The sequence below is a fragment of the Callionymus lyra genome, chromosome 11 (genome assembly GCF_982586985.1).
Source record: "Callionymus lyra chromosome 11, fCalLyr1.hap1.1, whole genome shotgun sequence".
Classification (NCBI taxonomy): domain Eukaryota; kingdom Metazoa; phylum Chordata; class Actinopteri; order Syngnathiformes; family Callionymidae; genus Callionymus; species Callionymus lyra.
In genome coordinates, this window is record NC_141828.1 from 15,027,878 (window position 1) to 15,046,859 (window position 18,982).

General features: G+C 37.6%; 4 protein-coding genes across 6 annotated transcripts; 3 read left to right on the top strand and 1 right to left on the bottom strand.

Annotated features, from left to right (window-relative positions):
* The first annotated feature begins 33 nt into the window (after nt 1–33).
* On the top strand, nt 34–3,807 carry LOC148069353 (glycine N-acyltransferase-like protein 3). 2 transcript variants are annotated; one of them, XM_087802149.1, is made up of 5 exons: nt 34–175; nt 250–357; nt 436–550; nt 1,916–2,048; nt 2,115–3,807. In XM_087802149.1, exons 1-5 carry the CDS (start codon nt 101–103, stop codon nt 2,512–2,514), a joined length of 831 nt encoding a protein of 276 aa, XP_087658275.1. In that variant the 5' UTR covers nt 34–100; the 3' UTR covers nt 2,515–3,807. The 2 variants fall into 2 exon arrangements, with proteins under 2 accessions (XP_087658275.1, XP_087658272.1); XM_087802146.1 differs by having other exon boundaries at nt 430–550; nt 2,115–3,804.
* A 90-nt stretch (nt 3,808–3,897) lies between these two features.
* LOC148069354 (glycine N-acyltransferase) lies at nt 3,898–6,056 on the top strand. Its single transcript, XM_087802150.1, has 5 exons — nt 3,898–4,241; nt 4,316–4,426; nt 4,494–4,602; nt 5,367–5,493; nt 5,585–6,056. The coding sequence occupies exons 1-5, from the start codon at nt 4,170–4,172 to the stop codon at nt 5,985–5,987; spliced, it is 822 nt and encodes a 273-aa protein (XP_087658276.1). The 5' UTR covers nt 3,898–4,169; the 3' UTR covers nt 5,988–6,056.
* Nucleotides 5,953–9,311, bottom strand: mgme1 (mitochondrial genome maintenance exonuclease 1). 2 transcript variants are annotated; one of them, XM_087802144.1, is made up of 5 exons: nt 8,567–9,308; nt 7,320–7,533; nt 7,120–7,252; nt 6,798–6,947; nt 5,953–6,085 (listed from the first exon to the last, which is right to left on the bottom strand). In XM_087802144.1, exons 1-5 carry the CDS (start codon nt 9,105–9,107, stop codon nt 6,047–6,049), a joined length of 1,077 nt encoding a protein of 358 aa, XP_087658270.1. In that variant the 5' UTR covers nt 9,108–9,308; the 3' UTR covers nt 5,953–6,046. The 2 variants fall into 2 exon arrangements, with proteins under 2 accessions (XP_087658270.1, XP_087658271.1); XM_087802145.1 differs by lacking the exon at nt 5,953–6,085 and having other exon boundaries at nt 6,818–6,947; nt 7,116–7,252; nt 8,567–9,311.
* A 290-nt stretch (nt 9,312–9,601) lies between these two features.
* snx5 (sorting nexin 5) lies at nt 9,602–15,720 on the top strand. The gene is made up of 13 exons (XM_087802143.1): nt 9,602–9,769; nt 10,264–10,368; nt 10,453–10,563; nt 10,632–10,753; nt 10,854–10,977; nt 11,208–11,303; nt 11,389–11,494; nt 11,607–11,682; nt 11,978–12,017; nt 12,099–12,185; nt 13,798–13,957; nt 14,016–14,101; nt 14,385–15,720. Exons 1-13 carry the CDS (start codon nt 9,734–9,736, stop codon nt 14,433–14,435), a joined length of 1,200 nt encoding a protein of 399 aa, XP_087658269.1. The 5' UTR covers nt 9,602–9,733; the 3' UTR covers nt 14,436–15,720.
* Nucleotides 15,721–18,982: the final 3,262 nt, after the last annotated feature.

An 18,982-nucleotide genomic window follows, 5' to 3' on the forward strand; every position in this document is an offset into this window, starting at 1 on the left:
TAAATATTGTTGCCTACACGGCAGAAACGAAACTGTTAATGTTTTATTAAGTTGTGTAAGAAGAACATACGGCTTCTCTCAGAGAAATAAAACGGTCAAAATGAAGATCCTGGAGAAAGAAGAACTTATCATTGCTGAGAAGGTTCTTTTTAATCATCGGCCAAAAAGTCAGAAGGTATGTGTTTACTTTTAAAAGTCGAGATCGATCCTTAGCTTCATTACGTCATTTTTATTTTATTTCTTTTCCAGGTTTACGGTTTCTTGTTCGGCATTAACAGGAACAAACCGACTACACTTCAGGTGCTCGTGGATTCATGGCCGGATTTTAAGGTCATCATTTGTAAACCTGATCCCACGGTGGGTCACGTTCTTGACACGTTGATAATAAACCTCTTGATCACTGAAACCCTAAAACAAATGTCTTTGCAGAAACAGGAATCTTTAAATTTCACGAACAAAATTTCTCTTTTTTGCACGGATGAGAATGTTTTGAAGCGACTGCTGACGAAGGAGAACGCAATAGAATGGAGCGCTCACTTTTTGGTAGGAGGTATGTTGAGAAAATGAATGCATGAAATCAAGAGCATTCAATGAAACAAGTGCCTTTTATGTCTGTTTCATTTCACAAGCTTTTGTAATTCAAATTTAATAATACGTATTTGAATTGATAAAAATACTGTTATTGAAGTGTGTTGAACACTTGAATTACCATTTAAGCACTTAAACATTACAAACATACCCAAAATGGAGAGTTAATAATCCAAACTTCTCACTTTTAACCATAGTTTTTATTACTAATATCCCATATGCCATTGATGCCATGCTATATTTATATATTGTTTGTATATATACCCAAACAATTTAATGCCTGTAGTTTTATATACCACCTGGTAACTCCAGGAGCCAAGGTTTCATATTTGCACTTTGTTATCTCTTTGAACTTTGTTCTTTTTTTTTATTTGCCCTTAGTTCTTGCTTTTATGAAACTCGCTATACCTTCTATTGTCTGCTGTGAACTGGAAATCTAATTTCCCTAAAGAGATCTCCAGAGGGATTGATTAATTCTATTTAATGTAATCTAATCTAATACAAGCAGGCTGGTTCCCACGCAAATTTAGATTATTTATTGTAAGTAAGTAAGTAAGTAATTTTTATTTGTATAGTGTTTTACAGACCAGGGTCACAAAGCGCTTAAACAATCAAAACAATATTCAATAAAGTATATACTTTAAAGGGCAAGATAAAACTGATAACACAACAGGAGTTCCAGAAAATCAAGGAAAAGCCTGTAGTTTATATAGGTCCATAGGCCCCTTTTATGAAGTGCTAAGGAACTGGAAAACATTTTTAACCTATAATGTAAATAAAGAAAACTTGAAACTGCAAAAACACGGTAACATGAAATCAAGAAAATTAAATAAATGTATAGATTATGTAATTTCTGTTATGTGATAGTAAATTCATTTGCTTTATGAAAAATGGCACCTGATGGAGAAAAATAGAATAGAAAAGAATAGAAAAGCTTTATTCATCCCCAGAGGGGAAACACACTTTCACAACAGCGCAGTTTAAAAAAATAAAGTGCAAGGAAAAAGAAATAATACAAAATAAAATAAAAACGATCTTAAGAATATACAATTATTTACAAAAATTAGAAATTTAACACTATTAACAAAATAAAATAGAATAAAATAAAATAAAATAGAAATAAAAACGGGAAAAAATAAAAATAAAAATAAAAAATAAAAATAATAAAAATAATAATCAATCAATTATTATTTAACTTGGAAAGTATATTTTCAGGCCATATTTGTCTAACATAATGTGAAAGCTTTTTAAAACTTCAGAAGTGGCACCGGGTTCATAGGATGAACCGCTGTAAGTTTATCATGTTTCTGTGATTGACCTTTGACAGGAATGGATGTTTGCCACGTTCCTTTGCTGACGCATGTAGCTTCTGAAAAACACGTCAACTTCAGGGTGTTTACTTCGGTGCATCTGATGTATTTAGAAGACGTCGACCAGCTGGTGTCACCAGAGTTGGACAGGTATTGGACTCTTTAATCCATTTGTATAACGGATGAAGGATTTGGTTTCATTCTTTTTTTTTACAGAGAAACAGAACAACGGATCAAATCCCTTGACCTTTCACATGTGGAAATGGTGAATAGTACCTGGAAGTTTGGAGGTGGCGAGGTGGGGTACCGGACCATTGAAAACCTCATCAAGAATTTCCCTTCTTGCTGCATCACCGATGAGACGGGGCAGCCGGTGTCATGGATCCTGGTGTACGATTACTGTGCCATGGGTTTGCTGTATACATTGCCAGAGCACAGGAACAAAGGTTACGCCAGAGTGTTGATCAGCGCCTTAGCAAAGAAACTTCACACTCTGGGATTCCCGGTGTACTGCTTTATCGAAGAAGAAAACGACGTTTCTCTCAAGCTTTTCAAAAGTCTTGGCTTTATTGAGGATGCGGCGTACAGGGCCGTGTGGTACGAGTTCAACTTTTGATTCAATGTTTTTAGTTGTTATCGTCCAATGAAATTGGCTGGATCTGTTGAATATATGTTTAATAATGTAAGATTTAATAGGAAATTAAGTTTCTGAGGAAACAAGATGTATGATAATTTTACATAACTTTATTAGAACAGTTTACAACTTGATTAAAAACAAAGATCTGAACTTCTGTCACTCAAAAAAAAAACGACTGTCCTGACTTGTAAATAAAAAGTGTAATAGTAATAGTGTCGCCGCCTTTAACCACCACAGTTTTTTCCAAACTTTAACAATTTTGCCCCCAAACTCCAAAACCTGTTATTGAACAACCATTAAAAAAACATTTGTGAGTTACATGAAAGTTGTTTTATCTTTTATTTATGCTAGTTCTTTAAAGTAAAGTAAAGGTTATTTGTAAAACGCCTTTCTAGACCAGGGCCACAAAGCACTTTGACAATCAAAAGAATTTACAGCTAAAATACACGCTTAATAGGCCAAGACACATAAGACAAACACAGGAGTTCCAGAAAATCAAGGAAAAGTCTGCACAAATAAAAAGGTCTTAAGATGTTTCTTGAAGGAGTCAGTAGATCATCAAACACAGAGAGAGAGGAAGATCGTTCCAAAGCTTAGGAGCAACAGCCTGGAAGCCCGAGCTGGGGTGTAAGTTTGGATCACTGATGTAAGGAGGAGCCTGACCATGAATAGATCTGAAAGTAAGAACCATAATTTTAAAATGGATCCTGAAAGAAATTGGCAGCCAGTGAAGCGTTTTAAGGATCGGGGAAATGTGAGTTCTTCTACTAGAGCAGGTCAGAATTCTCGCTGCAGAGTTTTGTATAAACTGCAGGCGAGACAGCTCCTTCTTGTTTAGACACCAAAAAAAAACTACAACTAAACTTACAATAGTCTTAGATACTAGGTATTACATTTCAACCGAAGTAAATGATGCAACCTTCAAAACATGCCTTTATCCAGATGGGATAACAAAATGAAGAATAGGAAAATTAAATAATTGTTTGTGTGAAAATTTGAGGCAGGCTGTATCGAAATCACACTATCATTGGACACAAACTATACCATTAAACGATTTAAATGTCAGTTCTCAAAATTTTAATGTCGAAATAAAAACATTTACATTAAAAATGTAATCTTGTGAAAAAATGACTGCCCCATCTAATTTTAATATATTTTCTTATATTCAGTTTTATTATATTACCAGCTGTCATTCAGCAGGAGCCGCAGAAACGTTTGCGCATGTGCACAACTTCTCTCTCCCGCCTGGTCACAGTTCCTTAGAGTAAAACACTTTTACCAGAGTAGAATCAGTTTTGGGATTCTTTCAAACTGTTCTTAGAAAATAATAATTGTAACGATCTTGATTTGTTGTGTTTAGTAATGTCGCGAGGCACTTTAAGAAGTTGGGTGTGCGCATGCGCAGTTGTTGTTGAAGGAAGTTTACGTTTACAACGTGGGTTGTGGCCGAAATAATAAAACCTTCTGTAAGGTACGGCTAATAAAAGAAGCCATCTGTGCAAGAAAATCGTCTGGTCATTGTGAGGAGGACCACACGTTACAATATTTAATCTAAAAATAGATTTGGAACATTGGATTGATGAAGAATCTTTTATTCAGTGGAATGACTGGAGAAAACCTCTGAAGTTTTAAGAATGGAATTGAATGAAGGACAACTGAAGTTGGCAGAAAACCAGCTCAAAATGTACTTGCCTCTCTCACAATCGGTAAGTTAGTCCTGTCAGTTGGACTCTGCTGCAAATACAGTATTTTCCTTTTGAGTTTTACCATTGATCTCCAGGTATATGGAACTTTGGCCCTGAGGAACCGGGTTCGCTCAGACCCACTGGATGTCATCGTGGACAAGTGGCCGGACTTCAGAGTTATTATCTGCAGACCAAAAGTCGTCCAGGTACATTTTAAGCAATTCATTCCAAATACAGTAATTTGTTCAACAACTAGTGTTTTATTTTTTTCAGAAAAAGGACCTCTTCAAGGACAGTGAGGTGTTCACCACTGATCCAGCAGCTCTGGAGGATCTCATCAGAAGCACCTCTGTGTTTGACTGGACCAGGTTTCTATGTCTTGGTAAATAAACATTTACGATCACACTGTGAGTGTGAAGTCCATTGAATTGAATTGGAACAATATATGTTGTATCTTTTTTATTACACCACAAGTACAAAGTTGCAGATGACTCGTGCCGTCTTGCATATTCTACAAATCTTAATACACCTACTAGCTAAATTAGGGATAACTAACTGTTTTCCATCAGCATTTTTGTGTTTTATCCACTCTTTATTGCTGCTATGATGTGTTTTGCTGAATTAAACACATCTTTACAGTGACCCTGAGTTTCTTAAAAGGCAACTTTAATTCAAATGTATTATTATAATCACAGACCAACCTTCAGATTAAAAAAACAGCACAAAATAACTCACACAGATTTAGGGTTTTACTAATTTTCACTAGTTAGTTAAAGGTTTGTTTGGGTAAACTTTACTGAAACTAGCCTTTCAGGCTAATGTTACTGAACTGTAACCAGTATTTTTTATATTGTTTAGAGTTGCATTTAGTTATTTTTCTCTATCATTTTGTTATTAGAGCTATTTTGTATATTCTATGCTTTCTATTACGAATATAATTCGCCGTATTAAAATATCCCAACGTCACCTGGACGTCAAGACGTCGTGGTGCATGTTGATGTTGCTACTACCTAAAAATGTGTTTACTTCGTTTTCATTTTTCATTATAAGTCAACTTCAGCTATCTTCCTCACCAAAATGTTGTGTCTGTCTCTTGGGGTCAACAAATGAAAATGAATAATTGTGTTTTTATTGCATATTTTTTAGGCACCGCTCTTCAAAACATTGGGCCGTTCAAAACAATAGCATCCGAAAAAAACTTGCCAGAGAGTGAACTAGCAATTTGTCACATGATGACGCTGGAGGATGTCACTAAACTTCCACCTGTGGACAGGTAGATTCTTTTTCATATCAGTTTTCGTGACTCATACTGACAATGGAAGTTGTAAGACCATTATATTTTTTTTTTGTCTCCTGTGCTTCAGCTCGGGGATCACACTCGGCAGCCTCGATGAAGCCCACGTTCAGCTGGTGAATCAGACATGGAAGTTTAGCCAGGACTCGGCCGTGACGATGATCCGCAACATGGTCCTCAACTTTCCCTCCAAGTGTGTTTTGGATGAGAAGGGGCAGCCGGTGTCCTGGATCCTGACGTACAACTCGGGTGCCATCGGCATGTTGTACACACAACCGGAGCACAGAGGGAAAGGCTATGCTAAAACCCTGGTCAGTGTCATGGCGAGGAGACTTCACAGCGAGGGTTTCCCCGTCTATTGCTTCGTCGAGGAGAAGAACCGAGTCTCGTACACCCTTTTTCGAAACCTTGGTTTTACTGAAGACCCCGACTACAGAAAAGTGTGGTATGGATTTAATGAACTCAACTTTTAACATAATTCAAATACCAAAAGTATATGTACAATGTGAAAAATCTGATGATCATATCAGCATCAGAGCACTTGGGATTTGTTCGAGGAATTCCCTTCGATCTGCAAAGTAAAAACATGTGATGATTTTTAAAATAAACAAGGCAACCAAGAGTTTATGATTCAACATGTTAATCAAAGGGTGAAACAAAACCTCAAAGCTAGGGGACACGATGTCGGAAAACAACACTTGAGAAATGAGTTTGTGGTGAGTTCAGACCTGGGCAAAGCCTGCCCCTTTGACTGTATTTATGCGGCAAAATTTGACCATGTATAAATGGTTCTAATGCATTAACAAATGTATTTTGTATTTATTATTCATTTACATTTCATTAATTTTCTCCTCCTTTCTTTTCTGTAATTTTTTGAGTATATATTAATCCCTCAAAACATAGTTAGTTGAAGAAATGTTTTGAAAAAAAACTCATATATACAAGAATAAAATTGCAGCTTATTTAGCTTAATAAATGTCATGACCTAATGACGAATGACGGCCCCTAACAACATTCACAGAATTTAATGTGGCCCTTGAAGAATTATAATTGCCCACCCCTGAGTTAGATGCTCAGCATATTGGTGTATACTTGTTCAGGAACCGGTTTCGAAGTGAAGGTATCGGCATTTGTTCTCATTTTTTAACAATAATAACAAAAAGAAAAATAATAAAATTCGTATTTGTCATCAAATGCGTCTTCAGAAGTTTAAAACTTTTTTTATCAAATAAATATTTAGTTGTGTTTTATTTACCATCAGCGCTATAACAAAAAAAACTCACTTGTTCGCTTTCTTCTCTTCTCTTTTCTATAAAGTCACCGAGGCGACTGAGCCACTTATTCCAGTACTTCAACATGGTCTCCTCGTCGAGTTTATGGACATGTGCCGGTGACCCGTCCTTGTAGCCGACGACGATGAGTCCTTTATCAACCTGTAATTTGATTGAACGGTCAAACATCATAATGGTGTTTTCTCACTTTATTGTTGGACACATTTTAAGAAAATCATACTGTATACACCATCACTTTACACAACATATTGAATATGAAATACAGTAGTTACATACGTTCAATATGTAAAAAGAGTTTAGTAGTTGTACCTGCCTTGAAGTTGTAATTTGTGTCACTGTTCAAAGCTCCAGCATAAGCTGCCACTTGAATAGGGTTGTCATACGTGTTGCTCAGGTGTGGTTTGGGTTTTTCCGAAGTCTTCCAGTCGATGAGACACAGAACACCTCTGAGAGAAAATTGACACTGTTATTAAAAAAACAACTTTTTTTGTAAACTTTTGACAGGACACTTACCTGTATCGGGCAACGCAGTCCACGATTCCAAGGTAGTTGAGGGTACCATGTTGAACTGCGCTCTCGATGGCTCTTGGACTGCGGACGTTTTTCAAAACATGGGAGACGCTCTCCATGTATCCCTCGATCTCAGACGGGGATGCTGATGGTGTCTCTCCTTCCACCAGGATGTTCTCCACAGCAGTGTGAAAGAGCTTCCCCTGTCGAAATAATTCTAATGGACAAGAAGAAAAAAGTAAACAACCTAATCAAAAGGAAAGGAGGTGTAAAGATCTCACTTCCTGGTTCTTATGCTTCGCTTTGTGGAGAGAAAGGGTCAATTCAGAATGTGTCACGGGTCGTTTATTCGCCGCTTCAAGTCGAACAAAATACAAGCTTTACGATCGATTGGGAGCACTTTCTGCCGGCGACTTTAAAGGTCGATAGCACCGGGAGAAAAGGTTTCGAACTATAGAAACATCGGTATATTTAAGGCAACTTTCCGGGCCCGAGAGGTCCTCCCCCTATCGCCATATTGGTTCCTTGCCACGATCCCCTGTGGAGATTCCTTCCTAATTTGTTTCCTTTTCTAAATCATTCAAATGTTCTTTGGTGGGGGTTTCTGTCTCCTAGTCCCCCCCTCACGGATGTAAGTAAGTAAGTAATTTTTATTTGTATAGCGCTTTTCCAGACCAGGGTTACAAAGCGCTTAAACAATCAAAACAATATTCAATAAAATGTGTGTGGAACCATAAGTAGATTCTGATCCACAGACCTCAGAGCCCGAGCTGGGGTGTAAGGCTGGATCAGATCAGTGATGTAAGGAGGAGCCTGACCATGAATAGCTCTGAAAGTAAGGACCAGAATTTTAAAGTTTATCCTGAAAGAAACTGGAAGCCAGTGAAGAGTTTTAAGGACCGGAGAGATGTGAGTTCTGAATCAACTGCAGGCGAGACACATCCTTCTTGTTAAGACATGAAAACAAACTGTTACAATAGTCCAGACGACAAGAAACAAACGCATGGATTACAAGCTCCAGATCATGTAAATACGCATGTAAATAAATTTAGAGATTTCTCTCAGTTGAAGGAAACAGTTTCTGGTCAGTTTTTTCTGCAGTGTTGAACAAGAGACATGTCTTTATCAAATACAACACCCAGGTTTCTCAGACTCAGTTTGACAGACTGACCTAAGTCACCCAAGTACTGACTCAACCCTGGAACCTTATCATAATATATCTAAACATAACATAACAGATCTAAACTTACTTTCACTGTACTCCTCGAAGCCTTTCTCTCCCAGCTTTGCGATCATCTCCCTCTTCCACCTTTCCAGGTAGTAGATCTGCTGAGGACTCAAGGTGTACTGGAGGATTCTGGACACACTCGGGTTGGCCCATTTGTCTCGTCGATCCCGGTCTAACGCTATCCGAAGCGGAAGAGTCGATTCGAGGTCATCCGTACTTTCGGTCATAGTGTCCTGCTGGTCGTGCTGAAAGGGATGCAGGATTTGGGGGGTCTTCCTCGTCTTAGGTGCCGCGACGGCCCTCGTCTTAAATGGTGCCAGGACCACAGGTCCGTAGACCTGCTCGTCCTCCGCCTGGAGACTCTCCGGCGATCGAGAGCTGACCCTCTTCGGGGACAACACGGATCTGACCAGAGACGAGTAGAGGTCACTGTTGTGTGAGGTGTAGGGACTGGTCTTCTTTGAGGTGCATGACGACTTGGCAAAGTATCTAGAGACGAGATGGGAGCAGTGGTGGTGAACGTCCACAAACCCAGCCAACCTGGTGACTTTTAAAGACAACATTTTGACAATGATAACATTTATGTCTTATATCAGTTACCACTCTATCTATTAGCAATTCGTGTTTTCTATATTTACGATATCATTGGCGCAATATTTCCGGGGAACTTTCCCCTGCAAGTCGCGAAAACACGACCATGTCTACGCGCCTAACTTGTGCGTCACAGACAAGCGATGCAAGGGGATGGGAATTGTAGTTTAATCTAGTGAGTCTTGAGTCCTACTCCGCCCCTTTCAAACTACATCACCCGCAATGCATCGCGCGTCACATCTACTTCCGTGTAAATATTGAATATCGAGTCAAGCGATTCGTTTTGCTTCGGTTTTTAACTTTCACTTTTTCCTCCGGCGTCCACCATAGATTGTTTAGAAGTAAAACCCGAAACTATAAACGCTGAAACTATAAATAAAAAAAATAAAAATGATTGATTTAGTCAACTGCCAATCGATACTTGTCCTAATTTGACATTGACCAATGAAATAAAATTGGGGGCGGGGTTTGAAACGCACTACTTTGCTGGAGGAGGAAAAAAACGAATTGACAGCACGTCAACCAGCTAACTCGATAACTAGCAACTTATTTCTGGTTAATTCTTTGTGTGTTGTTCTTCTTCAACGCTGGGAACACAATGACATCCACGTTAGACGAAAGGACGAAAGAAAAGGTGAGCTTTTTCTTTTAAAGCTATGGATTCAAATGGCAACAAAAAAAGTCGATAGCTCTACGTTAGCTAAACATCAAAGCCGGGGCTACGGAATTACTTTGAACTTGTGAGCTCTTTAAAAACATTCTAGTGGTAAACTAAGTGGTTAGTCAATGTTGTTTAAAAAGACGAAAACATATTTGATATGTGTTGTCAGTCGACATTATACACGGGAAGAGTTTAAAAAGAAGTGTATTCACAAATGTGTTTTTATCAAAGCTGTTATCTTGTCAGATAACCTTGTAGCGGCTATAAAGTCAACTTACTATTAAAGTACTCCTGAGAACATGGAACACAAATTTAAACTTTGTATTGGTGCAACTTCAGAATGACAAACGCCATGTTCTCATTCTTTAGGATGGAAAGTAAATAAATGTATTTGTGTCTCACACACACACACACCACCATTTGTTTATGTTTTGTTTCCAATAACGTACATCTTCTCATTTTTCAAGATGCGCTCCGTCTCGGTTGATCTGAACCATGACGCCTCTCTTCTCATTGACATTCCTGATGCTCTCTGTGAAAGAGACAAGGTCAAGTTCACTGTCCATACAAAGGTATAAAAACAATTATTTGTATCTACTTTGCTATCGTAACGTTGCGAAGATCTTGTATTCATCACATGGTTTTTTTCTTTCCAGACGACTCTTAGCTGTTTCCAGAAGCCGGAGTTCTCTGTTCCCAGACAACATGAAGATTTCATTTGGCTACATGACACTTTGGTTGAGACGGAAGACTATGCAGGACTCATTGTGAGTTACTTAATTGTGTTTTAAGTCTTAAAAATGTTTATTTTAAATATCCTTTCTCTATTCGGTAGATCCCCCCTGCACCTCCAAAACCGGATTTTGAGAGTCCAAGAGAAAAGATGCACAAACTAGGCGAAGGTGAAGCCACGATGACGAAGGACGAGTATGCAAAAATGAAGCAGGAATTGGAAGCGTGAGTTCAACAAATAGACACTATATATATATATTATTTGAGATGAATGATATTTATATGAAGTATTATTAAATCTGTTCTCCCTTGTTTTCCCTTTCAGGGAATACCTTGCTGTATTCAAGAAAACTGTCCAAGTGCATGAAATCTTCCTGCAAAGAGTGTCGTCGCACCCCATTCTTAGCAAAGACAGAAACTTTCAGATCTTCTTGGAGTATGATCAGGATGTAAGTGCTGCATAATGCTGACTTCCTTTTCTATGCTTTTCAGTTGGGAAGAGAGGAAGTGCAGTTTACTGAACACATGTGACATTCAGTCTGCATCCTGCTGGCATCAGCACTTGCGCTTATCTAGTTACTTATTACTGTCGGTGACTTTAGAGTTAAACCAACATGTACCCATTCTCACAAAATAATGTAAATGCTAAAATAATCGGGTTGTTTTTCTATCATTGCAGCTAAGTGTGCGCAGGAAAAATGCCAAGGAAATGTTCGGTGGGTTCTTTAAAAACATGGTGAAGTCAGCAGATGAGGTGCTCATCTCCGGAATAAAGGTGAGGCTTTTGCATAATATTTCTCGGTAATAAGAGTTTCACATTCAACTTGTTTAACCTAATTTTTTTGGTTTTATCCAAACAGGAAGTGGATGAGTTTTTTGAGCAGGAGAAGACGTTCCTGCTTGACTACTATGGAAAAATTAAAGATTCCACTACCAAAGCAGAGAAAATGACTAGGACACACAAAAGTATTTGAGAAAACTTTTTTTTTTTCCCTTTATAGATCATAAAGCAGTTATTAATATATCTTTGTTTTCAAAGCAGCTTCCTAACAGTCCGTGTTCTCTCTTTTTCTTCAAGATATAGCTGATGATTATATTCATATTTCCTCCACACTAAGCAGTATCTCGTCAGATGACACCACAGCAAGTAAGAAGTGAGTAAATACTTCAAGGTATCTTTGGGACTTCTTAATAGATGCAGGATCTAAAAAAAAAGATGAATTTAATAAGAATAGGTAGGTTTCTTTTATCCTGGCTTCTAGAATCAAAACAATAAAGGGTTGTTATTTTCGATGGTTACAAGAATTTCTCTGCCCTAAAGTGTGTTGAATTTCTTCAGTGATAATTGTGTCAATTTTGATCAAGTCAGCGATCTCAGCAATGTTTGTCTAGATTCTTATTTATCCATATTATCAATTAAATCAATTGTTTTTTTTATTTATTTTTAAGGCACCTTGAGAAGTTGTCGGACCTCTTTGAAAAGCTCAGAGTAAGTATACTTGGAGACCAACTGCTGCAGTGTAAGACTTATTCTTGTCCAGTTGATACACTTTCTTTGTGTTTGATTCAGAAAGTAGAGGGAAGAGTAGCGTCCGACCAGGAGCTGAAACTCACAGAGCTGCTTAGATACTACATGAGGGATATTCAAGCTGCCAAGGTAATTGTTTAATTAAATCTCTTGCTTTTTTTTTATACAGAGCTACAAACATGACATGATATTATCACAAACTGAATTGAAATTGATTGATTGCACATGACATAGTTTTTACGTTGTATTATAGACACCTTATTGTGTTGCGGCTGCAGCATCTGAGCATCTTTATTTGTTAAAGGCATTTATTCTGGTTACAAAACTTGTGTACCAATAATGTAATGTTCTTTATACTACATTATGCCTCCTAAGATATAGTATGTGATGTCATTTCCAGGACTTTAGTTTTGCCCAAAAATTCAGTCGCTTGTTTTCATAACTATTTACCACTATCCAAGCCACATGCGTCCGAATAAAGGCAATTTGCTTATTCATTGTAGCCTATTAAGATTCAACAACAACCACGGTATTGGCCTTTGTGCCCCAATTCCAGATTTCTAGTCTTGCACTCATGACATAGAATGTCACATCTCTGGCCTGATAGGACCCTCTGTTGTTGTGTTAAGGGTTCCAACTTGATATACCTGCTTCTTTTTGGAGTAACCAGATGGAAGATGAGCTTCCCCTGACGGTCTAGTAGGCCTTGGTATTGGTCCAGCTTTCATCAGATTCAAGAGAAGCCGCAGGGTGTTAGTCCTGGTCATGGAACATTAAAAAGGCTCTTGACGCTCCGCAGGGTCTTGAAAAGTTCTTCGGATTTTGCTCAACAAATTAGACATTAGACTTGGAGTAGATATTTCACCATGTTCAGGGGAGGGCAGGTCTTCAGTTGGGCGATAACGGGATATCATTGCTCCTTTTCTGCAGATGATGTGGTGCTCTTGTCTGTCAGGCTGTGACCTTTAGTTCTCGCTGGGTAAAGTCAAACCCAATTATCAAGTGGTTGGGATGAGTGTCGGCGACACTTAATCAGAGCCCTTGGTCCTCAGTCGACTGTCCTTAACTGGTTGAAGGAGCAATCATTCCCCATGTGGACGATCACGTGAAACCTTCTGTTAATAGAGGGCCACTTGTAGACTATTCGATGACTGTACATTTTGTTTAGCCTGGATGCTGGGCTGTTTCCAGGCAAATTAGAATGGCATTTGCAGCCGCATGCTACCACCGGAGTTCTGCCCATGTCTGTGTCTAATATTTCAGCCTCTCTGTGAATGAGTTTGACCATTTTTTAAAGGGAGGGTAGTGGTGCTGGAGGTTGATCGATCACAGCTTTATTTAGTATTGCTAATGAAATGTGCCATCGAGATGGTAAATAATCGTCAAGGGGTTCCTGCTTTTTTATTCATTTGACACCAACACCGGCTACGGTGTCTTTTGTCGTTTTTAAACAATGTAGATCTGCTGAATCATACCAAGCAATACATGTGTGATTACTTAGATCTTTAATAGAATCAGTGGCTGAATCTAATAGTTTGAGGCCCAACACATTTCCAGATCCTCATAGACGTGAAAATGAATATTAAAGCCTTGAAACTTCATTTTGTGCATTGGTTTAAATGTTAAAAACATAATTTGTTCCATAGTTTATTTTCATTAGGGACGTGACGACTGCTTTTTACCTTTTAACTAACCATTATTTTCTTCGGTCCTGTTTCACCTTTCCAATCACAATTTGAAGGATCTTCTCTACAGACGAGCGAGGGCACTCGTTGACTATGAGAACTCAAATAAAGCTTTGGACAAGGCACGACTGAAGAGCAAGGATATTCCTCAGGCCGAGGAACACCAGCAGCAGTGTCTGCAAAAGTTCGACAAGCTTTCCGAGTCCGGGAAGAAAGGTTCGGTCATCCTCAGGATCAATTTTCAAATGTATAATAAATATTTTCTCCTCCCTAGAGCTGACGAGTTTTAAAGGCAGACGAGTTGTGGCTTTTAGAAAGAATCTCATAGAGATGGCCGAACTTGAGATTAAGCATGCCAAGGTAGGTCAATCACAACTGGGAGTAGGTCCATTTTTATCATTTAAACAAGTGTATTTTTTTTATATTTATCAATATATATTTTTTTATTATTTGTTAAGTAATTCATTTTATTATTATTATTATTATTATTTTCATTGTATTGTCGTTTTTAAAAACTTTATGTCAAATGATTTGAAGATTAAATTCATTTTACTTATTCATATAATTTTAAAGTATTAAATATTTCAAACTTGGCTGAAACTAATGTCTATACAAATCGTGTCTTTCTTTTTTTTTGTCGCAGAACAACGTAACTCTTCTGCAGGGATGCTTGGAATTGCTCAAGAACAACTGACCGTTTTCAAGCACCCTCACATGACCAGCACTAAAAGTAACCAGTAACTGCAAAGGAGGTTCCTGGCATGGAGAGAAACTCCATGTCGGCTCCCAACTGAGGTTCTGATATACCAGCTGTCTCGTAAGCAAAAGTGTCTTCATGTTTACAGTGTGTCTTTCTTTGTTCTATGTTGTCCTAACTTTCCCATCTATAAAGTCACAGGTTGTTTAAAAAACAAAGGCATTTTCATCTTCAAGTCTTCCCTTTTGAATCTTGTCTTGTTACTGCCATTTTACATTTTGAACAAACATTGCGTTTGTTCAAGGTTCTCTTGATTCATGATCATCGTACCTTTTGCATTCACATTGTTCTACTTTATCTTACACCATTGATTATGTAATAAATAAATGGGCAATATTAAGCATTATGACAAAATAACTAATGTTTCCAATTATAACCTGCAGCATTGAAAAGTCATTTATGTTGGATTGAAACTTCTCCATCCAACTCCTCCCCATGAACACATTAAAGATATACAGTGCAACTAGGAAAGCACAACTTTCCTTTCATCAATTATATCGTAATATTTTCTTAGTGGCTTTCAATCCAGTCATTTTGTGTTACAAGTGTGCTTGACTGACAAGGTTAGGTTCTGAAGAAATATTGTGTTGTTAAAATGGACTGCACCTTTTAAAAAGACTAACTTGGACTATTACTAAATGAAATGACGGAACAATGTTGTCGATAGATGATGTTACTCAGTGCATATGAAAAGCAATATTGGCTCCCTTGTGACATGTGAAATAATGATAAAGCAATATCTTAATTTTGTCATATATCACCAATCTAGTGTCAACCTTCTGATTCCCTTGTTTTTCATTCTACTTTTTTTTATTTACACATCCCCTTTTTCATGTATTCATGTTCTACTCACTTTTTCTTTGCAATATTAGCTTATTAGCCTCATCCTTTTAATTTCGGTTGATTTCTCTATACATTACTTGAGTTATACTTGGAAAACACTTTCATTAAATCATTAAATATGTTCCTTGTGCATCATTGTTTTCATGATACTAGAACTCTCCACCCTTTTTGTCTCACTGCCCTTCTCAAAACTGCACAATCAGGATTTGGCTCGGTGGCATGTTAAAAGATAGTTTTTAATGAATGTATTTTGTTATGGATTCCAACAGTGTTGATTGTTCTGTATTTGATGCTTTTCTAAAAAAAAAAAAGAAAGAAAACACAACACGAGCATTTTATACATTTCTATGCCATTGAATAAATCCTCATATATCCTTAAGTTTCTCTCTCAATTTGTCAGCCACCATAGACCTATAATGGCAGAACTCTTTCGTTTTTTGGTCAAATAGCTCCTCCAAGTGGGCTTGTTTGATTTGCTTTTCTTAACCCAGACTTTCTGAAGCGTCACAGTATGAATTAGCTCTGACTTGCTTTGGGTTTACTATTAAATTAATATTTTTCCTTCTGTGTGAAGTTGCAGAACTAATAAAAGATTGATATTAAGGTTGAAACATGACAAAATGGAACAAATATAGAATTATTTATTCTTGCCCATCTGCTGAATGTATCATTTTTGGCACAATTCTATTAAATGTTTCTGTAATTATAATCAACCTATGACGCAGTAGCACCAGCTACTTGGAAATGGAACAGCGGTCAATGAAGTAGCATCCTAGGAATGAAGGCGTGGAAGAACGCTTCACTTTTAAAACCAACAAAAAAAAAAGGCATTCAATTTCTAACTCCGTTTCACCGTTAGATGGCGGTATTCGTCTCTTTCTCGCTCTGGCCAGCTGTGGTCGCCTTTTTCTGCTGAATCTATTGACCACTGTGGCTCCTGGGAGAGGGACTTCCAAACTTCTGCTGGATTAAGTAAGCCTTGCGGAAATACCAAAGCGCATGAGGGAATCGCCGTCAACAAAGTTTCCTGTTTTTGATATCTCTAAGCAACAGCCAAAACAAATGCTCTTTATTGTACACATACGTTCATAGTCTTAACACACCTGGGACGCTAGTGACACCAAGTGAAACTTGCTTTAATTTAATTACTCTAGTGAGTATATAGAAGGGAAAATTCAACATCCAGTATCGTAGAAAATGCTGAACCTTTGGCATCGTTGAAGTTTATCCAAGACATTCCAATACAAAGTAAAAAATGACATTGAAATTATGATGAGTTTCTTCTGACCAATCCAAGTTTTCTATAAATCCCTTCATTTTGAAGCTACGGTGTATGTTAAGTGCTTAAAAAGCAACATTTACAAGCTATGATTTATCCTCTTTTTTTTACACATGTATTTATTCCATAGAGGTAAGAGAATCTGAGGTATAAAACATGTTTTTTACCTTCTCTGGAAAACTTTGGACACCCCTTGATCAGATTATGGATCATTCTAATCATCAAAATCATAGGAACTGTGTTCAGTGTTGCAACGTATTAACTTCTGTGTACGTATTGATCTCAACTTTTCTCAGTGGCCTAATATAAATGATTGAACACATCCGACAACCTAAGCACTGGTCAGAAAAGTTCTTCAAATACAGGTCCAGATATTATCTACAATTTTAAACTTTTTAGTTTGCATACTTTGTAGACAAGCTGTCGAAACATGCGCCTTCAATTTTTCAACCTTAAATTCTATCAAAGACTAGTTCTGTAATCCACTAGCACTGGTTAAAAACCTGCGCTCTTAGTGGTGGAATCATTGATCTCAGTGGGGACTGATTCTGAAGGGATTAGTCAATATTGACAGCAGCGGTCAAGCAGTCACACTGACCCGTATTTTTAGGGCTGGCGTGTGATTGGACGAAGCCAAATACTCCAGCCAAATACTCAGCCAATCCGGTAATAACACTTCATCATAGCAAACAGTTTTGTAAGAGTGTTTAAAGCAAACAAGGAATCGGAGCATGTATCCTCGTGGGTGTTCCTGGAACAAAAAAATCTTCCTACCCGTGTCAAAAGTTTTTATAGGAATCTTAAATTTGAAATTCAAGGGAAAACGGAACAAAAACAACGGTTGTGGTTATCCAGGCAACAAACTTGATTGACTTTCTTAGAGCTTTTCCGGCTTCATCAATTAAAAAAATACAAGTACAAAGTACAAAAGACCATGTTGTCCTTTTGAAAGTTACCGCGTTGTCCTTCTCTTGTGGAGTCGAGTGTGCGTGGACTCAAAAGGAATGCTACATCGGACACAGGCTATGGATTAGAAAAACAGTAACAAGTTACTCTTGATTGGACCAAAATGAGCGGAACTGAATGATCTTTTCTTCAACAGTGAAAAATCTCAACTACAGCTTCTTTATTTAACACGTTTTTGTTTGTAATCCGAGTAATAATGTACCACTTTTTCTATAATTATTGTTATTTTCAGCTTTTTATTTTCTTTTCTATAAAATGATTTAAATTATATCATCAAATGTGTTATGAATACAAGAGTACTTACTTACTAATATTTTACTACGAAATGACATAGACAAAAGCTGTATTTTTTTTTTCTTTTATAATAATGGTGTTTGTGTGCTGTTCGGTGATGTAAATTATGGATATGTAACCAGAATGATTAAAAAAAAAAAAAGGGAGGTATTTTTGGTTCAAATTATTATCAAATGTTTATTTTTATCTATTTAAAGGAAGTGAGCTGTTTTTAGATTGATGTCCAGTTTCCTCTTTATATTAAGCATCTTATATTCTCGCCTGCAGTTGATGCAAAACTCGTCACTGGGAATTCTGACCCGCTCTAGTAGAAGAACTCACATTTCTCCAATCCTTAAAACTCTTCACTGGCTGCCAGTTTCTTTCAGGATCAAGTTTAAAATTCTGGTTCTTACTTTCAGATCTATTCATGGTCAGGCTCCTCCTTACATCACTGATCTGATCCAGCCTTACACCCCAGCTCGGGCTCTGAGGTCTGTGGATCAGAATCTACTGATGGTTCCTGAACACGGTTCAGGACCAGAGGAGAGAAATCCTTCCAGGCTGTTGCTCCTAAGCTTTCGAACGATCTTGCTTACTTACTTACTTACTTATATTCCACTATTCACCATTTTGTCGGTGACCTACTTCAGAAATTACACATTACCTCGTTGACACGTTACAGGTTGTGAGGATGTAGGAAGGATTGTCTTTTAAAGCAGCGCGACTCTCATCAGCAGCTCTTGCTGCCTTCAGGCTGAACATTGACATTCGTGATGGCCAATCTCAAAGACCCTGAGAGGTGATGTGTTTCTTAAACCGCCCGTCAAGGTGAGTCTCAGCGGTTATTATCAGAAAAAGAAACTATGCTACACACGTTTTCATTTGTGTGGCTGCGACAAATAGTTTCTACAGGAACTATTTGAATAAGGAAGGGTGTGTTAGAAAACCTTCCCGGAATAACCGATGAAACTTAAAGGTCATTGGATCGCTTGAAGTTTTACTGAGTAAATATAAAAGAACCTGTTTGATAGGAAAAACCAGGGATGTGTGACTGACTGTCATTGTACCATTAAAAATACATCTAGAGTCAACTTTTTAAATATCATGGCATACTGATTAA